The sequence below is a fragment of the Mytilus californianus genome, unplaced genomic scaffold (assembly GCF_021869535.1).
Source record: "Mytilus californianus isolate M0D057914Y unplaced genomic scaffold, xbMytCali1.0.p SCAF_2, whole genome shotgun sequence".
NCBI lineage: Eukaryota > Metazoa > Mollusca > Bivalvia > Mytilida > Mytilidae > Mytilus > Mytilus californianus.
Window position 1 is genome coordinate 24,518,784 of NW_026262668.1, and position 27,669 is coordinate 24,546,452.

General features: G+C 31.4%; 1 protein-coding gene across 1 annotated transcript in view; it reads left to right on the forward strand.

Moving 5' to 3' along the window:
* LOC127729515 (homeobox protein Hox-D3-like) overlaps positions 1-27,371 on the forward strand; it is a 49,747-nt gene extending 22,376 nt beyond the window's left edge. The window contains exons 3-4 of the mRNA XM_052237349.1: positions 20,791-21,367; positions 23,520-27,371. Of these exons, the coding sequence (XP_052093309.1) occupies positions 20,848-21,367; positions 23,520-24,268 (1,269 nt within the window). The 5' untranslated portion in view covers positions 20,791-20,847 and the 3' untranslated portion in view covers positions 24,269-27,371. The remainder of the gene's footprint in view (positions 1-20,790; positions 21,368-23,519) is intronic.
* Positions 27,372-27,669: the final 298 nt, after the last annotated feature.

The window sequence follows — 27,669 nt, forward strand, 5'->3', positions numbered from 1 at the left end:
AAATAATAAATAATTTTATCCATTTATAACATTTAAGAATTTAATTTTATTAACATTCGGAAGATTATCAGAAGATTTGTAGAAACGAATGAAGTTGTCTCATTGGCAATCATACCACATCTCCTTACTTTTATAAGTACGTTTACTTATTCAAATATCGAATAGATTTATAATTGATACAAAAGCTTAGGAAAACACAGTTGCAGTTTATACTAATTTGTTGATTCTTTTATTCTTGCTAAATATTTAATACCAACTGTAGCATCAAATTCTGCTGTTGTACGCAGGCGCAGATTTGTGGTAGATACTCTATTCTTGGGAAATAATACCAAGTAAAGTCTTTGAAATGTTTTTTTGTTAAAACAAGGTTAAATATTTAGAATTTATTGACATTTATTTATGAAATAAATTTCATTTTCTGAACTCCATCAATTTCCCACTGGTGGCAGCCATTTTACCGCCAATGTTGTCATATACATGGTAATGTTCCACAACAGCGATTTTTAGCAAAAGTTCTGCCAAGGGGCGGTTGTCCTAGAGACGGTTTATTCTCATGTAAATGTTTGAACGAACTGAACTTACCTTTCGCCAGAGAAAAAAATAATCCAAAAGAATGTATACATATATGACTTGAAGGCATTTTAAAAGAAAAAGATCACCATAAGCGAATACTTGTAAGAATCACAAATTTTTAGCAATAGTTTACTTTATACCTCTAGTAACGTCTAAATCCGACAACAAAATAAACCATGGGGAATCTCTAAGTCTACTCGACTTCCAAAATGACAAACGACCTTTTATAATAATAATTTATCATCTTGACAGATTCGAAAATAACAATTCCCCCTATAAAAAATTCCCGGGAAGAACAAATCGTATCTTGTGCAAACAGATATAATTAGGAGTCTGAGTTTAAACACATTTATTGTAATCATTTTCCACTTTTATTATCGTCTAATTTACATACGAAAACATGATGAACGAGAAATCGAGTTGTATCGACCTCTGCTGAAATTGTTGTCTTTCTTCAGATTATAAATCATTCGGAATACATCGGACTTATCTGAAGGGTTGAGAAAATACGGTCTTCTCATCGGTCATTAATCTACAATTTCAAATTAAAATAACATAAAATAACTTCATTTACAAGAATTTTCAGTCGAAAGTAATTTATCATAGTGTGCAAATAATTATTTTATAGCCTTAAGTGGTTTTTAATGGCCAAGTAATGACCAGTTTTAGCTATATAAACGACTTATCCTACTGTCTAGAACAATTGACTAAACGTCCTAATACTAAAACATGATATATTTTTCCCTATACTATGTGTAATCCTTCACATCTGTATTAATTTTCTTTACATATTAAATTTGCCCGCAGTTCTACGTTGGTTGTTAAGGAATAAGGATGTTTCAAATGAAATTCACTTTGGAAATTATATAAAATAGTTTTAGGATAAATATTTATTATCTATCATGGTATCCCTCGACACAGAAAGTATTCAAATGAACACGTATTTTAGATTTCTTCAGTGTGCACTTTGTCTTGTTTTGTTTCGGTTCATTCGAGTGTCTGTGGAATTTGTCTCATCGAATACACCGGAACAGTTGCCAATATATAAGTAAATAGAAATTTCTTTACTATTATAACATATTTTAAAGGAATACTTCCAGGTTTTTTGTAATAAATATTGTGATATTTGGTGCTGCTTCCGCTTGTGCGTTAAATTGTGCTACTTCCGGTTATATGTGAAGGAAACATCATGTCTAAAATCTACATGGTCTGTGTAAGCTACAAAAATACCGGATCTTAAAAATGAGAAATTTCAAATGATGGAATTCATTAAAGTGAGAATCTTTGAGAAATATGAAATATGAAATTGATGGATACATATGAATGTCATTATTACTGATATACAAGACTTTAAGTAGTATCAGTTGTGGACTGCTTTTTGCGATTAACAATAAAAATTATAGATGCCATACAAGTTTCTCATTTTCATCAAATGGGAGTTGTCTCCCATTTATGTAAAAAAAAATTGCTTTAATAGGTATTCATTTTACAGGTTAAAAATATAATTGTAAAAAAATCAAATGGCAAGAATGAGTCACTTACAACAAAAATTGGCCTTGTGAAGACTGGAACTGATTATTAGATTATCATAGTTTGTTCAGAAGACACCGACATGATAATTTTCCGCATAAAGTGCATGTAAATGACTTCTTTCCTGATATTATGTGATGTAGGTCAGGCTGTTAGTTTTGTTTATCAAATTCTTCGCCTTTGTATTGTTTGATTTCAAGGACATGTTGTTAAAATTATGGTTTTTTTGGGTCTAACATTTGTGCGTTGTTGCTACGTATTTTGATCTTGATTCGGATGACTTTCATAGTAAATGACTGGTTTGGTTCCGGAATACAGCTGTTTTTCGCCATTGTCCTTGGAATTAAGAACACGACGATGGTTGTTTTTGCAGTACTCCTAGGTCAATTGTTAGAGTGCTTTATTAATGCTGCCGGTGTTTTGGAATTTACATATCTGCATTTTTTTTTTAGAATTAAGAATATTATCTTTACTCTCACAGAGAAAAAACTCCAGTATCATTGACAGCTTTAACTCACAATTTTTACTTGGGGATTTAAGAACACGACGATATTCGTTTTTGCATTACTTCTAGGTCAATTGTTAGTGCTTTATTAATGCTGCCGGTGTTTTGAATTTACATATCTGGATTTTTTTTCAGAGTTAAGAATATTATCTTTACTCTCCCCGAGAAAAGACTCCAGTATCCTCCTGCATTTGATACTGTGTATTGAATAAACCATTATTAATCATAATTTGCAGCTGTTTTGTAAATGTAAATGTTGAGATAATAGATTGGCATAAAATGTGTCATTTTCTCTTTCGATTACGTCAATCACTCAACAGTCGTTGAAAATAAGATACATAAAATGTCGATATACTGCCGCTATTTCTCAGATTTGTGTTGGCCAAGGACTTGAATTGTATGCTTACATGTTTCTTTATTGTCAGTATTAGTCTACTGTTTATTCTTAAAACAAGTTAGTACATGAATAATTGCTTGCAAAAGTAGGAGGCCGATTTTTTTTAGTTGTATGATGATTTGGCTCTGTAATGACATGTATCTTGTCAGGTTTGTCCTCGTTTTTTGATATTTAACACTCAAAAATAGAGACAAAACAAACAAACAAAACACTCAACTATGCTGACTAACATTTCTGGGGAAATAAGCCTTATTTTTTTAGACGATGATCGTTAACAATCCGGAAAAAAAACCAGTACGGAAATTTAAATAGTCCTGCTAGATTGTTGTTGTGTAACAGTTAAATGGTCGTTCCCTAACTGGTCAAGTTGTCCTGTCAACATTGGGAATTGGGTGTTGATAGCAGATCTTTCATAATTTATCGAATTATTCACAACTTTTGTAGATTTCGGCGTTTTAGAAACATCTTAATTATTTCATTTTAGAAACATTCCATACTGTTTTCTACAATTTCTAAGTCAGCTTTTATCTTCTGTACCGAATAACAAACAACCACCCCCTTTTTTACTGCAAAATTCCAATTTTTAAATCTGTTTATTTAAATACGTTCTGGATCACTTCTAAAACGCATTTAATTGTTAACATACAAAAATTAAACCCACTAAATTTGAAATGTTTGTGTTTACACTTGAATACATAAAAAAATTTGAATAAAACAACCAGCTGATCAATGTTGCATCTCAAGAGTTTCTCTCTATCTGTCATAGTTTTCCAGAGGACAGCAAAAGAATATTAAAGCAATCAAATTGGTAAAAGACGACATTTCAGGGCGAATGTCTTGCGATTTTGGCAATTGACTTATTGTAGATCTTATCTTGCTAATGATTGTTTGTGTTCAAGTTTCCGTTTATATACCATAGGTTTCAATATAATAGGAGGAAAATGTGTGCTACAAAGGTTTTCACAAAGATTGACATATTTTTTTCTTGAACATTTGAAACTTTAAGTCTTTGTAGCTTTTCCAAATAAACAAGTAAACATAAACAATATAAAATATACAAGTAACCATAAACAAAAATATGCAAGTAAACATAAATTTAAATACATGTTTACAAGTAAAAATGAATACACAAGTAAACATAAATATAAACATAAGATGTGGTTTGCTTGCCAATGAACGACTCTCCACCAGATATATTTGGCTGTTTCGTATAATTATATTTTTTGTAATTATGTTCTTTGATAATCAAAATTCTGTATGTTTGCATAGTCCATGCACCTGCTTTGATTTGATTGAAATTTAAACAAAATTAAGCAATATATAATTAAATTTTCTCCTTTGGTTATATCGTTCGTCGCATTGATTTTGGATATAATGATTAATACTGAATCTGGTCACGTGAGGTTGTTTTGTTGCTTTTTTGCCATTTATTTACATTGCCTTCAGATACAATACCACATGCATGGTATCTAAAAATACATCCTATCTCTCGTATATCTAACACTGGAGATTGATTATCACCAGAACTAAAACAAAATGTTAATGAAAGAAATAGTTCATCGTTAATTAACTATCATGTTAGTTACATAGCAAAAAAAAAGAGGTTCATTTGTATGTTTCGGAGTTTTGTGTGGCATCCATTTCGCTGCACTAGTAAACATTATTATTCAGGGGCCAGCTGAAGCCCGCCTCCGGTTGCGAGAATTTCTTGTTGCGTTGAAGACACATTGGTGGTCTTGGCCTATTTCCTGCTCTTTGGTCGGTTTGTTGTCTCTTTGACACATTCCCCCTTTCCATTTTCTATTCTATCAAATAGTTTATACTGTAACTTACAATTAAATATTTCAAGTTATAAGAGATATTCCAGTTTGAAAGGTTTACGTACTTATATTTATTTGCATTTGTGATCATATAAAAAAAACTTTTACTTAGCCCGCCCATGAAATAATAACTGCATTTGTATCCATGTAATGATTGCAAGGCACGAACAATGAACATTGATATTAAAGTTTCAGTTCCAATGCAGTTGTATATATATGGTGTACAGTTGCATAAGTCAAGCCTATTCGCTGAATCAAATTTCTTATAGTTTCCTTGGTGTCACTTCTTTAGGCTAAATGACAGGTCATTAATAACAAGATGCCAAATACTGTCAGCTGTTCAAATGCTGCCTTAAACGCGTGTGTTTTCGAAATGATTTCAAATAGAAAAAGGAAATATTTTTATGGAAGATCTGTAGCATAGAACCTCATTGAAAGTGCTCTGCATCAAGTACAAAGTACAAATACCTAAACTGATAAGTAACTGCAGGTATATATTCTGTGAAAGGCAGCTGTTCTCGAATAAGCACCAATCGGCCAACCTCGGGTGACTCCGCTTATCTCTATCTATCGAGGTACGGAATCGGCCGAGTTGTGACGAATGGGATAAGCACTTCACATTAAACAGTTAAAAAGACATAAAGAGAGTATTCAGTGACTTTGTTATACATACAACGTGGCAACATGACGGATGTTACTAGTGGAGGATGAACAACTGCTAGCACAACAGGAGCACAATGCGCAGTTCCAGTTATTCCATATTTAGTTTTCGAAGTGGTATTTGGTTGTTTATCTTTCCGTCGGTTTTCTTTTTTGTCATGTTGTTGTCTGATTTCTTCGAATTGATGCTTTTGATTGTCCCAATGATATAATATCTTTTACGACTGTCATGGTGATATAAAATTAACTGTAAGGTAATTCACAGAACTGAAGCATGTTATTTTGTCGATCCCGACAGATTTGAAATTAGTTTTTTTTTCTGCTGGTTATTATTTGTAGAGAATGGTAGTAAAAATACAGGCTTTAAGCTGAGTAACACATATCGGATTGAAAACTTCCAATTTAATGCAAAAAAAATGTCCCGTATGTTCTAGATCTAAATCTGATTGAAATGCAACCAGCCGCGTCTTTACATCGTCAAACTGCTTACTCGATTACAAGTTTCTAACATTCAGTCTTCGTGACGATTTAATTAGTCAAGTTATTTCTTACTGATTTTTACAGCTTGTTCTTATGTACATCATTGTCGAAGGTTAGGGGAGGGTTAAGCGCTCAAAAAATGTTTAACTCCGCCACATTCTTTATGTGCCTGTCCAAAGTCAGGACGTACCAGTACCTGAAATTACCCAGCTTCTAAAAACTAGTGCCTTGAACGATCCTGACTATCACACATCTGTCTCTGAGGGGTGTTGTTTGGTGCCACGATTCTCTAACTTTAATATTGAAACTTCAATCTAAATCTCAACTTTAAAGTCTCTCAAAGTATTTTTCAGGGGAAGGGGGAGCCTGTAGTTGGTTGCTGTCGGGTATATCTGTTTTCTGTTTATTTTCAACTGGCAATAATACAGCATGTGTCAGTCTTACAGTGAAGGTTTTTGGCTTGTGAGTCTGACTACATATTATATTATATCTCATTGGCAATCATACCACATCTTCTTAGTTTTATAACTACAGAACATTTATTTTGTGGGATTTTTTGGCCTTTGATTTAAATTTACAATCATAGTTCAATTTTAGTTGGGACAAGGAAAATTAAAATATGACATTGAGTTATTCCCCTTTGTCCTTGTCACCCACTTGTTGACAACAAAAAAATGAGATAAAAGGTATCAAACAGAATGAAAGTTTCATATTTTCTCATTCATTTTATTTAATTTCTGGATGTATAAACTTCACCACGATCATGAATATACCACTCCTATTCTTATAACAGCTTGATAAAATTCGGCGAGGAAACAGACATAGCGATTTCTTTTGTGCAATTTTTAACCGTTATGGTTGAATGCGATTTCCCACTGATGGAATGTTGTACTTTTAATATAACTAAACATTTGTATTAACGTTTGAGTTTTTGAAGATAAACATTATTCTCATAGTGTGAAATATTTATCATTTCTGTGAAGTTTTTCGTTTCGTTAGATGAGAAAGGCGCTCAATTTGCTCTGTCAAAAATTATGATAAATCCACAACGAAGAATTGAAGGATTTTTAACAAATGAGTTTACAGATGATAATTACACGTGGAGAAATATCGTTTCAAACACTGCTTCCGCAAAGATGCATACAAGATAGATGAAATATCTCCAAATTAACCTTTTGGTGTAAAACTTTCAGATAAAAAAGAGCATATATTTTTTATGTGGCTGTTTTATAGCAAAGATAATCCAAGGAATACAAACTGATGCCTTTTCATTCACGATTAGTCTACCAATAACCTTCTGTAAATTAAACCGGAAGAAGTGAAACTGACATTTAAAATGACATGAAACTGATCTTAAAGAGAAGTGACAGAGTAATTTACAGTATTCGGAAATCTTTCCAAGGTAAAAATCAAGTTTTAGCAACGAAACAGGTATGCAGCTTGATGGATGAAGAATATTTATGTTGACGTACTGAACGGGTCAAAGAACTTTGGCAGCGAGTAAGAACAGACTCAGTTTTAATATTTTGCATGCTGTACTTCTCAAGATTTTCTTAGCTGTCGTTAATTATAATATAGTTAGCATAAAGGCTGTCAAAATTGGTTGATGTGCATCTGGTCAAAAGTTGAGCAAGTAAAGTATGTAAAAAGTTTTAAATATTTTTGACACTCCAAAAAATTGCATCTGCAGACACAAATAACAATTTTTTTATCCCCTGAAATTATTAACGAATTTACGCATAACTGAAAGTTTACTCCCAAAACTATGTCAGAGAAAGTGCCATAAAACACTAAGAAATAAATGAAGAAAGGTTTAGGCGTAAGGCTGAGATCATTTATTAATTTAATATCCCAGTTTTTATGCAGTAAGGAGCCGATTTGATCTTACTACTTTAAGTCTCGCATAGAACGAATGTGACCTCAAAACATTCAAAACCTGTGACTATTTTACAATCGATTTAAACGTAAAATTGTAAAATATAAATAAGAAGATGTGGTATGAGTGCCAATGAGACAACTATCCATCCAAGTCACAATGTGTAAAAAGTACAGCCTTCAACACGGAGCCGCGCTTTGTTCACAGCGAACAGCAAGCTATAAAGGGCCCCAAAAGGACTAGTGTAAAATAATTCAAACAGAAAAAACAACGGTATAATCTATATAAAAAACGAGAAACGAGAAACACTTATGAACCACACCAACAAACGACAACCACTGAAAAATGCTTATATTTTTATGAAAGGAGCTGAGCATCTGTTCAAAAGTACAGACTTGCTTTTTTCCTGCGTATATACCATATATACATATTAATGGTATATATTATTTTACTGGTAATTAGTTGCAATGTGGAACATTTCTATTCATTTAGTCGGAGAGGAAGAAAAGAAAAAAACAGTGCACATCATAAAGCCATTATAAAGAAGTAAAACAACCCACTTGCCATTTTTCTTTTTTGATACATTGCTACAAAGACCAGTGTAACACGTGGTTATGACCTTTAGTCCACATCAGTGTCTTTCTCGCAAGCATTGTGCTATAATCTACTTTCTGAAACTAATCTTAAATCAATATGTAATTTGCTTTAATAACATGACATCTTTGTTCAGACTCTTTACTTTATATATTGTACAAACAGGTTGTCTGATTATTTATATCATCACTGCTTACTATACTAAATCGGATTGGATTTTATTGTCAATTAACTTTCCCATAAAACAAGCTTTTTCATGCGAAAAATCATAAATCACAGTCCCCACGTGCCTATTGCTTCTTCCATCCGGGTCTTTTAAATCATCGATAAGGAATGCACCCCGAATGTTGCAGATGCGTTTTAATTCATGGGATAATAAATCAGACAGGGAGAGCTTTATATCGTTTCAGTTCTCACATGCTTTCATGTAAAGTGTTATTTTATTACGATTTAAGTAGAAATATTCATTTAACTGCTCTTTTGTAGACTAGTAAATTTTTGTTGGTAGGATACCAGCAACTTTGATTTAAGAGATCGTAAATCACAACAAAAACGGTTTCTATTTTCAAATGTAAACGTATTGTTAAAGGAGCTGTTGGGTGCATTTATCGAATTTTAAAATGATTAAAGGATGATAAGGAAAAGTTTGTACCGTACGGGAACATTTATAATGCTTCACTTTATTCTCAAGTATCAAAATATTCACCATTTAATTCCATTGAATAATTCACTATGGGAAAATGTTGCGAGTGTACGCCCCAAATAGAAACCATAAATTGTAAATAACAAATGATCCAACCCGTTACAAACAAAATCTCGATTAAACTTTTGATATTTTCACATAAAATGGCCCCTAATTTTGTTTTCTAATGCATTTGAAACGTAGATGTATTTTCTTCAAAAATATAAAATACGTTGTAATCTGAATTAATGTATCTTGAAGATGACTACAACATTTTGACGCGTAAAAAAATGACATTAATATGACAACGAGTTGATCCGTTAAAGATGATATCTTGATATTCATTAAAATATGTGAGATTATTTTGGTTAGAAGGTGTTGAAGCAGATACCGTGTCCATGATCTTATTACTTTTTCAAAATATACAGTTGCCTGTACTTTTAATATTAGATTTTATCACAAAAAAAATTTCTGTTTAATTTTTTTTTCTCAATTTTTTTTTTAACAAATTGGAGCAATCAGATGATGATTAGAAAATGTATTCAAAGGAAACTGTTGATTTTGTCAATAAAAAAATATCTATTACTTTCTTACTGACTTAAAAAATATTTATTAGTTTTATTTAAAGATGAAAAAGGAACTTTTTTACTACAATTTATAACAAAATCTTAAAGCAAAAATTGAGAAAACTAGCCTATTTTTTTTTAAAATTAATTCATTTCAAGAACTAGGGTGAGGGCAGTGTCCTCCTGATATTCACAATAACGAAATTTTCATATGTGCAAAGCGCATAAAAGATCTTACTTTTCACAATTAGTTGACAAACAATCTTGCACAAAATGTCAACATCAATACGGTACAATGCCGATCTCCAAGATTTTGTTTTTGTTTTCAGTTTCGAAGTGTCAGACACAACCTCCACAAAAGTTAGACTTTATTTAATTCATTAACTAAATCACCAATCAATATTTGATTTAAAAAGACTCCATTTATCTTCATTTTTCACATCACAAATTTTCAATACCTTATCAAATCAAAAAAGCAGATTCTTGAGCCTTTCCTTTTGTCATATAATACCCTAATCCAATATGGAGTTCAGATTAAGAAACTTAATTTCTGAACACTATTTACAGACCTCAAAACAACTGGACAAAGAGAGCTATGATTTTCTTCAGCACGTCCCTATATCATTTCACTATTTGTCATAATTAGCCGACAGTATCTTTATTGTAGAAAGTAGCAGTTGTCAATGTAACTTCATTGTCTCAGGCCTACTATTGAAGCAAGGCAATGATGGATGGGTTTTTCATCTTATAAAAACCGAGACTTGTATATGCTTTAAATGCTGTTACCGAACGGATTCAGCTGTCTTAGGACATGCGACACACAAATTGTCTCTACAGAGCTGTCTTATTAACGTCAGTGTTTGGCAGAGCTTTGTCCTCAGCTGAACTAGAATTATTAAGTTTTGGAAGTTTTATGCCATAGGATTGTTTTTCAACATTTTTATTTTGAGACATTAAACATATGTTAATATTGTACAGAGTCGTACTGAATAGCACTAAAAATGAGTAACGCATAAAAGATGATTGTAAATATTCTCAATAACTCTGATACCATTGGTATTTAATAGAAAATAAGTAAATTTTATTTAAAGTCGGCATACATGTACACAAAAACAGAGAAACATGAGCTCTGATGAGATCTTTAACCGACTATCATATAAAAATTATGTGGCTTCATGCAAATATTAATAAATAAAAAGGCAGGCAAATATAATGAAAGAAAATCATTTTTGATTTCTGAACCTCCAGGGTCAACGCCTATTTCTATATATTTGTGATTGAGGTTCACTTTAAATTTTCCATGAATAAAACATTTCATTTTCGAACTGAAGACTGAAAAGGAACTATGTCCCAACTGATGGGGTGATTGGTTAAAAGACGCGGATGTGTAAATGTGAAAATTATGTAAAAATCTGAATTCAATATGGAACAAATATAGCCGAAAAAATGAAATATTTTTATATTTTATAATTTGCATTGTCGACTTTAAATGAGTCATGAACCTATAAAACTGTAACTATTCCGTCTTTTTTTTAATGTTTTCAACATTTAAAACATCAATATAATTGTTCCGTTCAAAATTACAAAAAAATCATCAATATATTTAATTAACTACCCCCCTCCCCCCCCCCCAAAAAAAAAAAGAAAGAAAGAAAGAAAAATAAAATAAAAAAATAAAGATGATATTTTGAAGGAAAATTTGTTTGAAAAATATCATTTGACGTGACCTGTTAATGTAACTATTAATTCTGTGGAAGCCATCAAATATTAAGTGAAAACTTGTAATTTGTGCAAAATAAAAACGATCTAGGATCTTCTCAAGTAAAAGTACACTGTGTCAATAAACCTTCTGGTTATATTTATAGTTCAAAAATACTTCAGATTATCGCATAATTACCTTAATGAAGTGGGTAACAATGTTAAAAGAAGAGAGCAAAGTGTAGAAATGACCCCCTGTCATATCGAGGCTCTTGAAATATAGTTACATGTCTGCTAATATGAAAAACGCTGTAAATTTCATCTTATGATTTCGCTTTACGTTCGTAAGATTCAATTTGTCAAACTGACGGCATTCGCATTATAGTCAGATGTTTCTGTAAGCTTAAGAATCGGTAGATACTCAGAAAAACATACTTTAAAGATTACAATGTAACGTTATACTTCATAAATGACATATTTCCAGATTGAAAAAGAGTGCCTGCAACAGCATGCTACCGTCTTTGATATAGCCAAAAGAATAGCATGATATCAAAATTGACGTTACGCGCAGTAGCCATGAAACGAGTTAAAGAAATACCAGCTTAGCAGATAGCGCTAAGAGTTTGAAGTGTTTTTTCTGTATACTTTTTCAAGTTTGGATAGTAACAAAAAGCATAAAGCAAAAACAAACTTAAACCATCTGAGTCCAATGATTACAAAAACAGTCTATACTTATCTGAGGCAAAGCTTTGGTTTTCTTTGATAATTTGGATTTTGTTTAGGGTAAAACCCTGTGACTATCTTTGTAATATCACAACTGAAAACTTTTAACCCGTTCGTATGAGGAAAACACATCTTTCTCACAAAGCTGACCTCGGGTTTCCGCTAATTCGATATGTCTCGGTCCTTTTCATTATGAATTATCATGTCTTGTAATCCACTTTTAGGACTTGTACTGGATAAAGAGGAAAAGCATACAAAGGAGACAATCACTTTTATTTGTGAAGGTTCAGAGGATGCAATAAAATTACTTTAACATCGTTTACTTATAAAGTAAAATAAAGTTGCGGAGTTAATAAAGAGACACGAGAAATCTTGAAAATAGTGTATTCCATAAAGAGCATCAATCTATGTTGTTGTTGACAAACATTTTATTATACAAAAACATAAGCTATATTTATAGTATATGTATATACTTCACTCAATATCTGGGTTAAGTTGTATGTATAGTTTCATACATTTTATGACACAATTATTATCTTGCGTTAAGAGATACACATGTACATGTAAAATTACATCGACGGACATCGTCAACCAAGCTGATTTAATATGTATCCGAAAGACAATTTATAATTTTAGCTTTGGTAAAAAATGTCCTTATATACATGTATCTTTAATGTGCTAAAATTGCAGTAATGAGCATTCTATGGGCATTTTTAATATGAAAGTGGCCATAGTGTGAAATAAATTTAGGGGGAACTTATCCCACATCTGTCTGAACAAGTGGATTCATTGACCTGACATCAGTAAAACGTGGTGTCTCTATTCTATGACGTTATCGATACTGACTAAAAAGTTAAGGGTTCTGAACTTATACGTAGTTGTCATGTTTTCGATTCCTTATTGAAACTTCTGCAAACCTAAAAAAATTAAAGATGTACCTTTGAGAAGCCTCGCTGTCAGATAGTGAAACAATGCCAACATGAGCACGTCATAAAACTATCAAATCTGCCAATCTCTCAAGATGATATTTAGAGAAACCGTAGAGAATTGATCAAATTCAGAAATTATACACGGTTACTGTTATGATGTCATACACTATTGTCCGGAACTGTCTCATGTCTATTATCGTGAAGAGCCACATTTTCCAGAAAATGTCAAACATGATTTACGACTTTGTAACATATTCCTTCTTTGACGAGCGTCCCTTCAGTTCCAAACAAAGTATTAAAGAACCTTTTGTTGTTGTGAAGTAGATTTTATTTTGTAAGTATTTCATAGATTCTATAGGAACTTGATTTCTGCATATATTATAGAAGGCTTTGAATATAGAATTTTTAAAAAAGGAACTGAAGCTTTTTCATTTGCACCTTCTAACCACGAGACGGGGTTGAACTTTTTGACATGTTTCAAGTCTGTATGCGGAAATGGTGGCAGAAGTAAATCTATTATGAAATCAAAGCAAGATTTAGAAGCTCATCCTCTAGAGAAAAAGCTAATGCAGTGAGCATATTTAAAAGGACTAATTGTTTTCAAATTAATCATATCCTTACTTCTGAAGTTGTCAAGTGCATGTTTGCAAACACTTTCCTGACGGCGATTGATTTCAAGATGGACGAAATATGTAAACACCATCCTTTTTGAACAAGAAACACAAAGGTCTGTTTGAAAAATGTATGTAGCACAGTCTGTACTTTTCAGAAAAAGTATGCCGATTAGTTTTTAACATCACAAGTACAAAACCCACATTAAGGAGTGTCCTCAATCAGCCGCCTTCTATCTATATGTAAAAACTAAAGTGCATGAGAATATGCACGAATATTGGTTTAGTTAGGTATCCACTTTGATAATTCTTCAATCGTATTTGAGAATTTCCTCAAATTGTTTTTTGAATTTTGGTAATTACTGTCGCTAATTTATATTTAATCACTTTGAATGCCACTGGTATGCTTTCCGACAAGAAAACGGTTTTATTGTTGGGAGTTTAGTTCTTCCTGTAAAACGTATTCTGTCTTTTATCTTTGGACAAAAGACTAAGTTACAAAGAAAATATGCAAATTTGACAGTAATACCTTAAAGCAATTAACAAAAGGTGAAATCGATCGTAAGGTATACAAACGCTATGATATAATTTGGATTTCCATTTGATTGGCAATTTCCTACTTCAAGTTCATTGAATCAAAAGCTACACACACGTATACCAAAAATCTTGTCTAAATTGCCATGCGTTTTACGGTTCAAAAATGCGACATGATTTGCTATTCGTATATTTTTTTAATTTGTTCGATGAAAACAAGCATTCGACTTTGAAAAAAAGAAAACTTTATTGCTATTTTGATAAAGGATTTAATGGAAAACACAATCAAACAATCTGTTTGCATTCAGAAGCCATTCGAAAATATTTGTGTACTATATCCTATAAAGAGAGAAATTTCAAATGTTAATCAAAAAAGCAAACTACCATTTTATTTGTTTTTGGAAAGATCGGAATTGCAGATATCAGCTGAAATAGATTATACTTGATACCTTTAACTTATACATATGTATTTGTTTTATCAACTGCATTTAGAATGTTAACCTTTGTGTACTGAATAATTTAAGTATCATTTACCTATTATTGTTCGTGAGCTAAAATAAACATAGATTTAAATATTATCAACATCCTATATATCCTGCTTAATAATCGAAATCACAGATTCCACGAAGACAACCAAGCACGCTTTGCATAAACCTCCTACCTAAACTGTACACAAAGAGATGATTTCAATTTAAGATAGTGAACTTCCCTTTTTTGTGTTGTATCATTCATTGTATCTCAATGGTTTCAAAGTTTATTCGGTATTTAGGGGCTCAATCAGAGTGAATAGTTTGACAGAACGAAATTTCTGGCTTAGAAATAGTTGAATACTGGACATATATTAGAGTAGATAGATAGTACAACTGACACATTAATCGTTGCCATCATATTATGTCCTAAAATGACATAAGACATAATGCGTTCCGAAGTATGACCAAATTCAACTCTAATCCAGATACCAAAATTTACTGGTTTCGAATGCTCAACGTATTCCGAATTAGAAAGAGGACATGTCTACCCTTCTAGAGGACTCTTATCCTTCCACAGTTTGCCCTGTCCAGTCTTTTCAGCGTTTCCTTTACGACGTGTTGTTTGGACATGACACATTTTTTATCAGTTGATTGATTGATTGATTGCTGTTTACTTGACGTCCAGTCGAAATTATTTTATGCATATGCAATGCAAGTTTTTGTATGGAGTCTTTTATAATATTTACTCGGTAAAAAAACGTTCTGATGATTATTTTCCTAGTTTTATGTTGATAGCTGTCTTCAAAATTAGACCACAAGGGTGACTGGGGAATAGAAATATGTTCACTGTTGGTCTTCTTTCGACCTACAGTAGAACCCTTTTCAAAGTGGGGTGGCCGGTTGCCTGTGCAGGACGTATAAATACGCAGCCAAATCCGGTCAGAAATGGGGACGATACATCCGACGTCTCCGTGTAGAAAGTGAGTGCCACGCTCTCTATACGTTAAGAATACTTGCCTGAACAACTCTTTTATGGGTCCGTAGGTGGCCTGTTAAAAGTCTAAATGTCTGCCCTATCCAATATACACTCCTTTTCCAGTGGCAGTCCAAATTTCCCTCCCTTCATCCCGGTCGACCCTTATCACAGCACCAACCTTTTATATTTATTGTTAATTTGTTCTAGGCCTGAAATGCACGGAATAGTTGCCACTGGACATTAAGCAAACAACAATCAATTAACCAATCTTTACAATTAAGTAGAATTGTATATTTGTAAGAAAGATCAAAACTGCCTTGTAACCTTCATGTATCGACACAGACAGATAAAAGCTACAAATCATCTATATTGTGTTAAATACAGTCTTGTAACATGCTTTACGATATCTTTAATTTGATTAAATACTGGTGTAATTTAGCAGATTAAATTTTTGCATGAACGATTTCTTTTGGAAAACGTGGTGGTGTGTTTAACTATACTGGTTCTATGTACATTCAGAAACTTATCCCTGAAGAAATAAGTTTGTACTTAAAAATGTGTTATTTCGCAGATCGACAAATTCGAGAATGATTTAAGTATTAAGAAATTGTAAATAATCACAAATGGAGCCTTATAAAATGTCAATAGCAAGAATACAGGTAGCTACTAGGATTTCTGCAGTCCTAGCGTAACTCGTCATTATAAAACTTGCTTTTCTGTATACTTTGGTTGCTGTCGCATAGGTATATACACATCTCTTGTAATAGTTATATATTGAAGATTGGTATTGTAAGTTGTGCTTAACGTCTGAACAAATTTGTAACCATTAAAGGTTTTCATTGACAGTTAGAATTATTCGCTTCCGCTGGTTTCTTAGTTTCAAAACTGATGGAATATGTTTTTTTATGTAGGCGACTGTATAATATATCGCAAGGATAAGAATATTCGTTTACTGGATGAAATGGGGTTTTCTGTCTTGTTTTACATATAAATAAGAAGATGTGGTATGAGTGCAAATGAGACAACTATCCATCCAAGTCACAATGTGTAAAAAGTAAACAATTATAGGTCAAAGTACGGCCTTCAACACGGAGCCTTGGCTCAGTGCGAACAGCAAGATACATGTATATACACGTCTGGAATTGAGATACATGTACATTTAATAAATCTTAAACATTTATAAACAAAAATATTTTGATTAGACAGTTATGTAATCTCAGTAATTTTAGACTTTGAGTGTGTAAACAGCTCACGTGGTTTATATCAAGAAAACTTCTTGCTTTGTGTTGCAAAATGGAATTTTTGGAGAAATCTAGGTTTTTGAAAACATACAAGACAGAAGCAGCTTTGTACATGCCAAAATTTAAATACTCAAGCTCAAGAACTGCAATAAAAGCGCTTTTGTTGGATATTTGATTATTTCAAGTATTTCACGAAAAATTATCTTACGATTATCCATTTTTCCAAAAGTCTGAGACTGGCCTTGCGGTCATAAATATTTCGAGCACAAGTATCGTACGGAGATTCAGAAATCAACCAATCAAAATATTGGATTTGCTGTTTCTAGAACATATTTTGTACTCCAATTACATTCCCCCTATCCATCATACCCTCATACCCTCATTTTCAAGTGATAATTGTTTAACCTTTAATCCCGGTCATATCACATTTTATAGAGAATACTTTATACTAGTATATAAATTTATGTAAACTTTTTATAATGATTTATTGTTGATGTATTATCGTCCTGAATATGAATGCAATATTTGCCACTGGGCGTTAAGTAAACCAATTCATCGACCAAAGTTTGACATCGAAGAGTAGGGAAAGTTTCACGTTAAATTTCGGGGCCTTTTATAACTAACTACGCGTAATGGGTTTTGCTCATAGTTGAAGGACGTAGGTAACACATAGGTGTCAACTTCTATGTCATTTGGTCTATGTTGGAGGGTTGTCTCATTGACAATGATACCACATCTCCTTATTTCTAAAGGAGAAGGCCCGGTAAGACCCCATTTTGGCCCCAAAATAAAGCATTTTTACAAATTTGTTGAAATGTAAACTTTGAGCTATTTATTGGGAAGTATAGAATAGTTCTGTTCCATAAATATGGGTTGTTTTTGACTGTACAATGCACATACATCAGGTACTAGCATCATAAATTCATGCAATATTACAGAAATCTTCAAAATTTTAGCATTTGTGCTAATTTTAAGACAGTTTTTGTCTAAAATGGAAGTGGCCGCATTTGTGTTCAGTCTTAATATTCAAATATATGTTGTATTAGATGATAATACATAACATATATAAAGGTTGAGACTGAACACGAATGCGGCCACTTACATTTTAGACAAAAACCATCTGAAAAGTGACGTTTTATGGCATATTTGATAGATTTTTTATATTTAAGCTTGAATTTGAGCGTCTTTTATGACCAAATCAGTTCAAATATTTTACACAAACTAATTAAATCGACTGAAGTAGACACTTAGGTGTTTAAAAAATGTCAAAAATCTTTCATTAGATGTACTTCGAATTTTAGGCCAAAACTAGCCCTTACCGGACCTTCTCCTTTGGCATATTGATCTAGAGCATTAATCTAGTTAGATATCAATTCAAAACTTTAATAATATGTTTTAGTATTTCTAGGTCGATGTCAATTTAGGTTTTATGTGGAATAAGTTTTTAAAATGTGCATTTAGAATGTTTTAGAATTCTTATACTGGCGATTCACGTATGTACAGTCTGCAACTTTAAGGGATACAAACATTATGTGTTAAGCATTATGCCAGAAGAATAATTATGCTTTCTAGTTTAAAGAATTTAAATTAACGTACTTATATTAAATATAATAAAAATAACATTCTTCGTCTTCAAAAAGTAATTGGTATAATTCAATTTATATTTTAGTACAACAGCAATACGTTTTACTGTTAACTTAAAATCTTCAATAAATTCGTGAGACCTCTTTCTAAATTGAAAGAATATACATCTTTTGCGTTATGGGTTTTTTGCAACAAGCATTATTTTTAAAATGTTGAATTGTCACTTTAGTTTAAATGCTGATAAGAATAAATTGACTTACTCAACAATCTTCTTAAAGTACACACTAATGTAAAATTTATTAATGTTTTTATTGGGTCGTGTCGGTCATTGTTAGCTAACCTAATAAGAAAGTCAAAAATATATATATTTAAATGAACTTGTTTTATTTGCAGGAATATATTTGTATATATCCGTGTATCTTTTTGAAATCTTTGTATGTAATGAAGCACACAAATTACTGGCATTCTAATTTTATTTTAGGACTGCTTATTTAGCTGGGCACTTTAACTTTAAATATACTTCAAAGCTTAAAAAATCTTTTTATGTAAAAAAGTATACACTGAATTGTAACTGTTACGGTGATTGTGAAAGGAAAGCCAATTAGAGCATATAAAAAGGACTATTTTTTTTTTTTAATTTTAGGACTGATCTTTAACTTAAAAAGAAATTTCAAAGGTAATAAAACCTTTTTAGGTATACAAAAAAAAGTATACATTGGATATACGTATTACGGTAGTTGTGAAAGACAGCCAATCATTTAGAGCATATGAAACAGGGACCTAACGGCTGACAGATAAAACACAGAACATATTACATGATGAGTATCATATTATGGCAAAACTTTAATTGCAATCATTCTAATGTTCAAACAATACCGTTAAAACCAGGTGTAACCCGAATAATTTAGGCGCTCCCCTATACGTAGCCATCGTAGAGCAGCGTAATATTACGACTGAATTATTCGGTATATACATACGTGAAACAGAGACGGATCATGCTCAATTGGTAACAAACAATTCTTCAACAAAAGCATTAGGTTTTAATAGTAATTTAACACATAAAACTCATTGAGTATAATGTCACAAATTATAGGAAAGACGTTGATCTCGTGTATTTTGAATATACTTGTTAATATTATCTCGGAGGAGGAAATTGTGTCTCGTCTATATTTTCTTAAATGTTTCTCAGAAAAATTAAAAGCGTACATTTTTATGGTTATGATGAAATTATGAAATGCTTGTAAAATGGATACGTCTATTGTTTGGCTTAGTCATCGGTCAGTTGATTATAATTTGAATATGAGACATTTCCGCAGCCAAAACACATTTCCATAGATTGAAAGTTCTTGTATACATGTTTTTAGTCTAAGTATAGTCCCAGTGGTACTATAGACTTTTGTCACACTCTATGGAGCCTTGCTGAGAAAATGCTTTCAATGAGCTAATGGAATTGTAAAATTATTTATGGGTTTTTCATGTAATTGCTAAATTGACAGAACAAATTCACTTCGTTGAATAGTTTTCAGTTATAATGCACTATGACGAAAGATTCTTTTAAATATTTAAATTATGATTGTTTAGCAGCGAGACAAAGATATATTAACAATTTTTACAAATGAATCGACGTATATTCTTGGAAAATATATTATTTATATGCATGCATACAACTTATACAAATAAAAGAAAACATAAAAGTTACCGTATCAAATGTTAACTTTTTTAATTTCGTGAAACGAAACATCAAACGAAGTTTAATTTCATTGTGCCAGGGTAAAATCTGTCATTTTAATGCATAAGTCGAAATTCATTTATAAAAGACTATTTACGTATAAAGGAAAACTTTTAAAAAATTTCTTTGATCACTGAATCAAGCCCTTTCCTGTCAAGTATTATAGTTAAATTTTTACAAACTCACCATTTAAAAATTCTGACTTATTTTCTAAATTTAAATGAATTTCTATGTTGAAATAGTTAAAACTCAAAACACCAAAGTTTAATCGAAATCCAATTTTCTAATTTAAAAGAAACAAATCAGAGTTATCTAACTATATCCTGTTGATATAGAAAGCGGTTGATTTGATGTAGAGTTCTTATTTAAATGTTGGGCTCCGTTTAGGTCCAATAGTCTATGTTTACGTTGTGAGTTATATAATCTTGGACATCGCGTAGAATACCCACTTGAAAGGTATGAATGAACATAACCTGATCGTTTGTCAAACTAAAGATAATTTATGTGAAAAATATGAGAAGGTCAACAATTGATTGAAATTTTATTGCCTTGAATTTAAACAACAATACTATAACACTCAGTTTCCAGTATGTTTTTATTTCTATTTTTCAGATCATCAATTTTAACAGAGAAGTAAGCTGACAATTGATTGGTCAGATTAGTTGTCACATGACTCATCAAACAGATGATTGTAGAAATGATTTGTGGTATCATAACATGTCGGTTAGAGGCAATGCAATAAATTTCTCAAACGCCGAGATGCATAAGACAGCTTATTATAATCAGCCACAAAATTTTCCACATTATTTTCCTGGGGATAATGGATATGCATACGAACCATCGTTTGGACATACTGCCCCATCCCCAACCGGTGGGGAATATTATCCACCCGGATCGTGTGGAATCCAAAATGACTTTATTCCGACAAGTGGAACTGAATTCAAAAATCCACCATGCAATGAGGATTATGGAAACTTATATTATCAAAATCAGAATATTCCACCAGGAAATTCACCTGCGAACCATTCCTCTTCAAAACCGGGCAAAATATTTCCTTGGATGACAGAAAGCAGGCAAAATTCTAAGCAACGCCAGAACCATCAGCAACAGCAACAACAGCAGCAACCGACACCCTCACAACCTGCTCAAACCCAGCAGACGACTGCATCAAACCAACAGACTATGTCAGGTAAGTGTTTTATTTGATTACTGTGATAAATGACCCATCAAACATAAAAAAAGATCTGCGTCAAATTTGTAATGATGTGTGCAGTTTCGAATAAAACACTCACCAATTTACGTTTGTTTGTTGACAGACATTAAGCAGAGCTAATCAATGAGTTCATCATTAATTTACTGTACTTTTGGGAATTGAATCGGGATAATTTTTGCTTATTTTTGCAACTACATGATGCGATAATTCAATTTTCCATCATGTCTGATTTTTAACAAGAAAGGTGAGCCGTTTTCATTACTGTTATAATTCATTTAATTCAATTAGCCGTAAACGAGTCTTTCTAGAGATTTTGGAAAATGTACAGGAATTTGCTTCTTATAATCAGGTAAAAGTTGTAAACATGAAACATCTTATTTTTTCAAAATTCGACATTTCCAAACAACTAAATAAATGTGTTAACATACGTTATTTCATTTTATCTGATTTCATATGCTATTAAATTTTGCTTTGTAAATTTGTGATACACTTGTAAATTTAAAAATTAAAAAAAATAATTCATAATTATAATTTGTATTAAGTGTATTCGATATATTTTTGCAAATAGTTTTAACAATAGCCTAAACAACTTATAAGTCTTTTTTTGATTTTATTTCTTCTTGAAAAAGTTAAAATGTTATAATTTGTTATTGTGAATTCTTTATTCTAATGTGTTCTGTGAACTTTTGACGTTTTTGTCCATGTCTTTATAATTTATTAATAACAGCTTCCTCTAAGTTGCGAATCACGCAGTAAACATCGGTTATCATATTTATATAAGAAATGTTGGTATAAGTAGGTTTTTATATCCCTTGTTTTGTATATAAATATGTCAAATAGGACAGGGTTTATCCTGGAATTTATTATAGTTAAATGATTCAAAATCAATATGGAGAAGTACTTAACATTGTATAAAAACACATTTTTTTTTATTAATAAATTTAATTTTCATTAGACTATTATACTTTAAAACTGTTAAACTTATTAATTTCCTTCTGTGGTTTCCATCTTGTATATTTCGTTTATCGACGATCTTAAATGAAATTATTATTATTTTCTGGCAAAAATATGTGTAATTTTATGCCGTTTTCCTCTGTGAAGATGATATACACTTATTGTTACGATATCTTGATTTTTTTTTCTTATCTTTAATATTCGAAGAGGTTAGATAAGAAAATTCTTGTTTCATTCAAGCATTAAAATCATAAGGTATTATTCGAAATAATCATTTTTTTTTATAATTACATATATATGAAAAAATGTAAAACGAAGAAATGAAAAACACTTATTAGACTTGATTCTGAATTGTTTTTAAGTTTTAGTTTTAAAATATTTCAAATATAAGGGTAAAATAGTTGTCTCATTTTCTCTATGCAGTAAGGTTTAAAATAATTGAAAGTTAATATTATGATGCAATATGATTATTGAATGTGCAACTGCTTCGCCTTGAAAAGTAAAAAAGTAACGAAACAAATATCCCTTTTAATGCCTTCTAACTAAAATTAATCTGTTTGCCATCTGTGTATGATACAATTTAAAAATCCTTTCATTTATATTTTCTTTATGAAAATATACAAGTCGCGCCTGTCGAAAAATAGGAAATTTACAATTAATTTATGTTTTTAATTTTTGAAAATTCACTTGTTATTTAATCTTTCTTCTATTAATTGTAATTAATGGCAGATATACTCTCAAAAGATTTCACAAGTTTTAAAGTCATAAAAATGTGTTGGAATTTATGTTTTGTTGTTGCAAAAACTGTAAATGTAAATACAATAAATTTATTCATTCGTCATTTTAAAAATCGTTTTTATCAAAAGAGCATCTGTATGCATGTTAAATATTTTTCCAGTTCAATTCATAAACTTAGCGACTTAAAGAAAATTCTTTTATTTTATATTTTGTTAGATGTACAAAAGTAGGTTGTGAAATCAATCAGAACTCTTTACAACAAAACAGTCATATTTCTTAATACCTAACTAAATAAACTATTAATTCAGAAACAATCTTAAAAAAACAAAATGTAGGTATTCACTAGTTTTAAGTTTCTATCTATAACAATTCCAACTAGTTCTCCTTAAATTATGATAAAAATTTGCATACAAAAATTATATTATTTGTATTTTAGAGCCTACAAAACGAGCACGCACAGCTTACACAAGTGCCCAGCTTGTTGAACTGGAAAAGGAGTTCCATTTTAACCGTTACTTATGCCGTCCACGAAGGATAGAAATGGCTGCCTTGTTAAACTTGACCGAAAGACAAATTAAGATTTGGTTTCAAAATAGACGAATGAAATTCAAAAAGGAACAGAGACATAAAGGTTCTGATAAAAAGGATGGTAATATATCAGGATCAGAAAGTGATAGTCAGGGATCTATGGGTCCAGAAGGAATGGGGAGCGACTGTGGAGGAAAACTAACACCGGACAGTCTATCACACAATTCCGCACAATTAACTAATCTCGGCCCTCAACAGCGACCTCACGAAAGGTCACCACAAGGACCTAGTCCTCAAATGAACTTGGATCAAATGAGAGGTCATTTTAATGATAATGAACATCATTTTCAGCAGTTTGGTCAATCCAACACTCATTCACCGACTATGAAGCCATCTTTGTCACCCGGAATTAATTCAAACTCATCAATGGCGACTTCACATCCGTCACAAATGTATATGACAATGGGCGCACAACAACCTAATCATGGAGGTGGCTACAACGGTCATTATATGAACAATGGACAATTATATCATGAAATGCCCAGTATGGATGACCCGTACGGACAGATGTATCCGTCCCATATTCCGTGTTCTAATAGCATAAACTCATATTCTCAGGGACAGTATGATTACGTACCTAAATTAACTCATCTATAAAGAGTAACAGTAATTGTTATTACCCTGGAACGAGAAATGAAACAGTGTAATTTACGGGTAAAAGTGTATTTTGACAATAATTGTTTTCTCAAGTGTGAAGAATGGCTTTGAATGTGTTTTTGTAAAATTCTATGATATAATAATCAACACTTACATTTTCTACATGATGACAAAACTGATTTATATTATTTACATTTGTCAAATAGGTTTTTTTTCTGAATGAGTCAGTCAGAAAAGAAAAGTCAACACTAGCGACATTTATTTATCTGTTCTAGGAGATGATAATGTCTTAATTGCGTGCCCCCGGAATCAGATAAGTGGGTACAGTAATTGAAACTGAATAGATTTGTAATATTTCATGAAGACTTATCTCAAAGATTGGAAAAGAGTAAATTGTTTTCTGTCTTCCTAAAGCATTGTAAATTATTGTTTTCATCGTGATATTTTTTAATCAGTACCATCTGACCATTTGTTGCTTGTAATGTTAGCTTATTTTTCAAAATTCTGACTTCAAAATACATTTAAGATTTACATAAAGCAATGCATGTGCCTTATCTCGACATTGTGGTGTCTATGTATTTGTTTTTCACCGTGTCTGTAAACACAAAAATGCAAAACCGTTTTGTGATCATAGGTTTTCATGCACCATGCCTTTGAAATTTATCGCTTCGGATCATTTTTAACTACTAGTCATAATAACTTTTTTTTCACCTGGAATTGACTTTGTTCGATTAATGTATTGGCTTCAATAACCAATCGCCATTATCGACTGAAACCAATTAAAGAGTTATTTTATGATTTGGGAATGGGTTGACAACCATACATCGAATAATCGGTTCTTAGCCAGTCTCAAAAATATACATTTGTAAACGAATGGGAATTAAGCTTGACGTTCTCTGCAGGATATGTCACTTTCATAGCGGGATGTGTCAATTTCAAGGTGATTATTGTGATTGCTTGGTAATCGATTTCCATATTGTTTTTGATTGAGAGAATGTTTTCAGAAGACCCAGTAGGAGAAAACATGAAAAGCTAATTGAAACCATCAACGCCAACCAAATTATATTCACATTTTAAATTAGGTCACAGGTGAATTGTACTTTTCAAATAGTAAATACAATATTCTGCTTTTGAAGTTCAATATTTTATTGGACATTTGTGTAAAATATAGAATAAATAGATTTATATTTCCCTGTAAAATTCACAACGGTTAATCGATAACATAATGTATTTTTCCTCTAGTGGCTGTGCATTCGATTATTGCCTTAAGTTGAAACTTAATATTTCATTACAAAGGTGTGAAAAATTTAACATTAATAATTTTGTTAGGTTGGACATATTTGTATAAAGACATTTCAGATCGTATCGCATGCGTTTTTGCCGAAGGATGGTTGTAAATTCCATTATTTTATAAATTTAAACTGATAATCTAATGACCCATTACCTTGGCGCGTGGAATGACCATTGTATACCCATGAGTGGTAATTAGTGCTTAATATATCCAAGAGCAATTTAAATCAGCATTAAATAAAAATATACATCTGTCCAATTTTGAAGTATTTATAATGCAATTGACGTAAAAGAAAGACAACTTCTAAAATGTAGAACGCCATTATATAACGCGTTGAAGATCAAAGAAAATGATTCGAATGTCGTTTGGATTGACCAATTATTATGCCATCAAGCCAACTGTCTCTATCCTGATTCACGAAGCGTATGATTAAAGAGGAAACTGTTATCGAAATTCAAAAATAATATTTTAAGACGGTAATTTGACAATTTAGTAATTTTACTTAAACAAATTATTTTCATCGTTATTATGATCAATATAGTTATCTGAAATGTTTTTTTTTTATATAAATGTCAAAACTTGAAAAAGACTAGATATGTATTTCACTTTTTTCTTTCGAGATGTTTAAATAGTTTCAAGTATATAACTTGTATCTATATATCATTGACCTTGGTGTACAATGATTTATTTTAAAACAGACAAAATATCTTACGGATGCCAATTATTTTAAATTGGTACAAATTATCTTAATGTTAAAACGGAACATTGTTTATCTCAAATCTAGGTTACAAAATATCTTGACTGTACCTTCAAGATTTTGGATCATGACCTGAAACGTCATGTTACCAATCAAATCCGAGGTCAAAGGTCTTCGAGTTGTAGTTGGTGCACTATGTCTGATTGAAATGCAGTTGTATTCAATTACAACAATTGTTCAAATTTTGAACTACAAAATAGATTTACATATCATTTTAGTGCTTGTATTTTAGTTTAACTTGATAGCAGTTTTGTGAAACTGCGCCTTGATGCCCGAACATTTTAATACATTGTGAACTTTCAAAGATTTTATTCTACATTGCTTTTTCCTGCTCAAATATATTTATTTTTGTAAATTGTTGAAATTTCTTCACCCTGAAGCTACATATATTTATATGCCTGCGCCTCACAGTAGCTTGGGTATTGTAGTCTGATCTGTCACACCAAGATTGTGTCACGATTCTGATGTCTTTCATCAAAACAGTATACATGTAAACATTTTAAAAAATCAATTAAAATTTTATTTGGCAACAGGCGGGGACATTTGTGCAGTCCCGACTTTCCATTTTTCGAGTTTTAAGAAATAAATGACTATTTTCCTATTTATGCAAGTTTCCAATCTTAACTGTTTTTGCACTTTTGAATAAATGTTTTTTCAATATTATGTTTAAATGAATGGATGCGAGTGTGAAAAATGATAAACCAACCTATCTCTCCAGAAAATTGCAAAATGAAAATTGATTTAGAGAGATCCCAGCGGACGAATTATCTTTTAATGTAGATGGCATAATTGTGTTTGCTTTAGTATAACTGAATGAACTTATATTATTTTGGTTAATCAGGGTAATAACTTATTTAAAGGGTAAATTATTTTTTCATTGTGTTTATTTAGGTTTTTTTCTCAATTGAAGATTTCAGTTAAATGCATTATATTTACAGCTGAGTCATCATTTGTGTACATTGTATCATATATTGTCCCAAGATCTTTAATAACTTAAGAGAACTTGCTCAAAGTTCATTGCATGTAACAATGGTTTTATTAAATGATAAAATACTTGTATTGTTCACTTCTTTGTTTTACTTTGTAAAATTCTAGTTCACTTTATCACTATTTAATATTTTGTGAATTGAAATGGATACTTGAGAAATTTTTAGTTGGCACAAAAGGTAACCTGTGTTAAATAATAGAAGCAAGAATATCCTCACGGAATTACACGGGTTTTCCAAATACAGTGAGTGTCCTTTTTGTTGTTATATTAGATTTATTACTTCCAAGAGCACACGAGATCACTCCCGGTTTATGACTGTGTGTGTGTGCAACTCATTCTTTAGTTTTCTATGCAGTGTTTTGTAT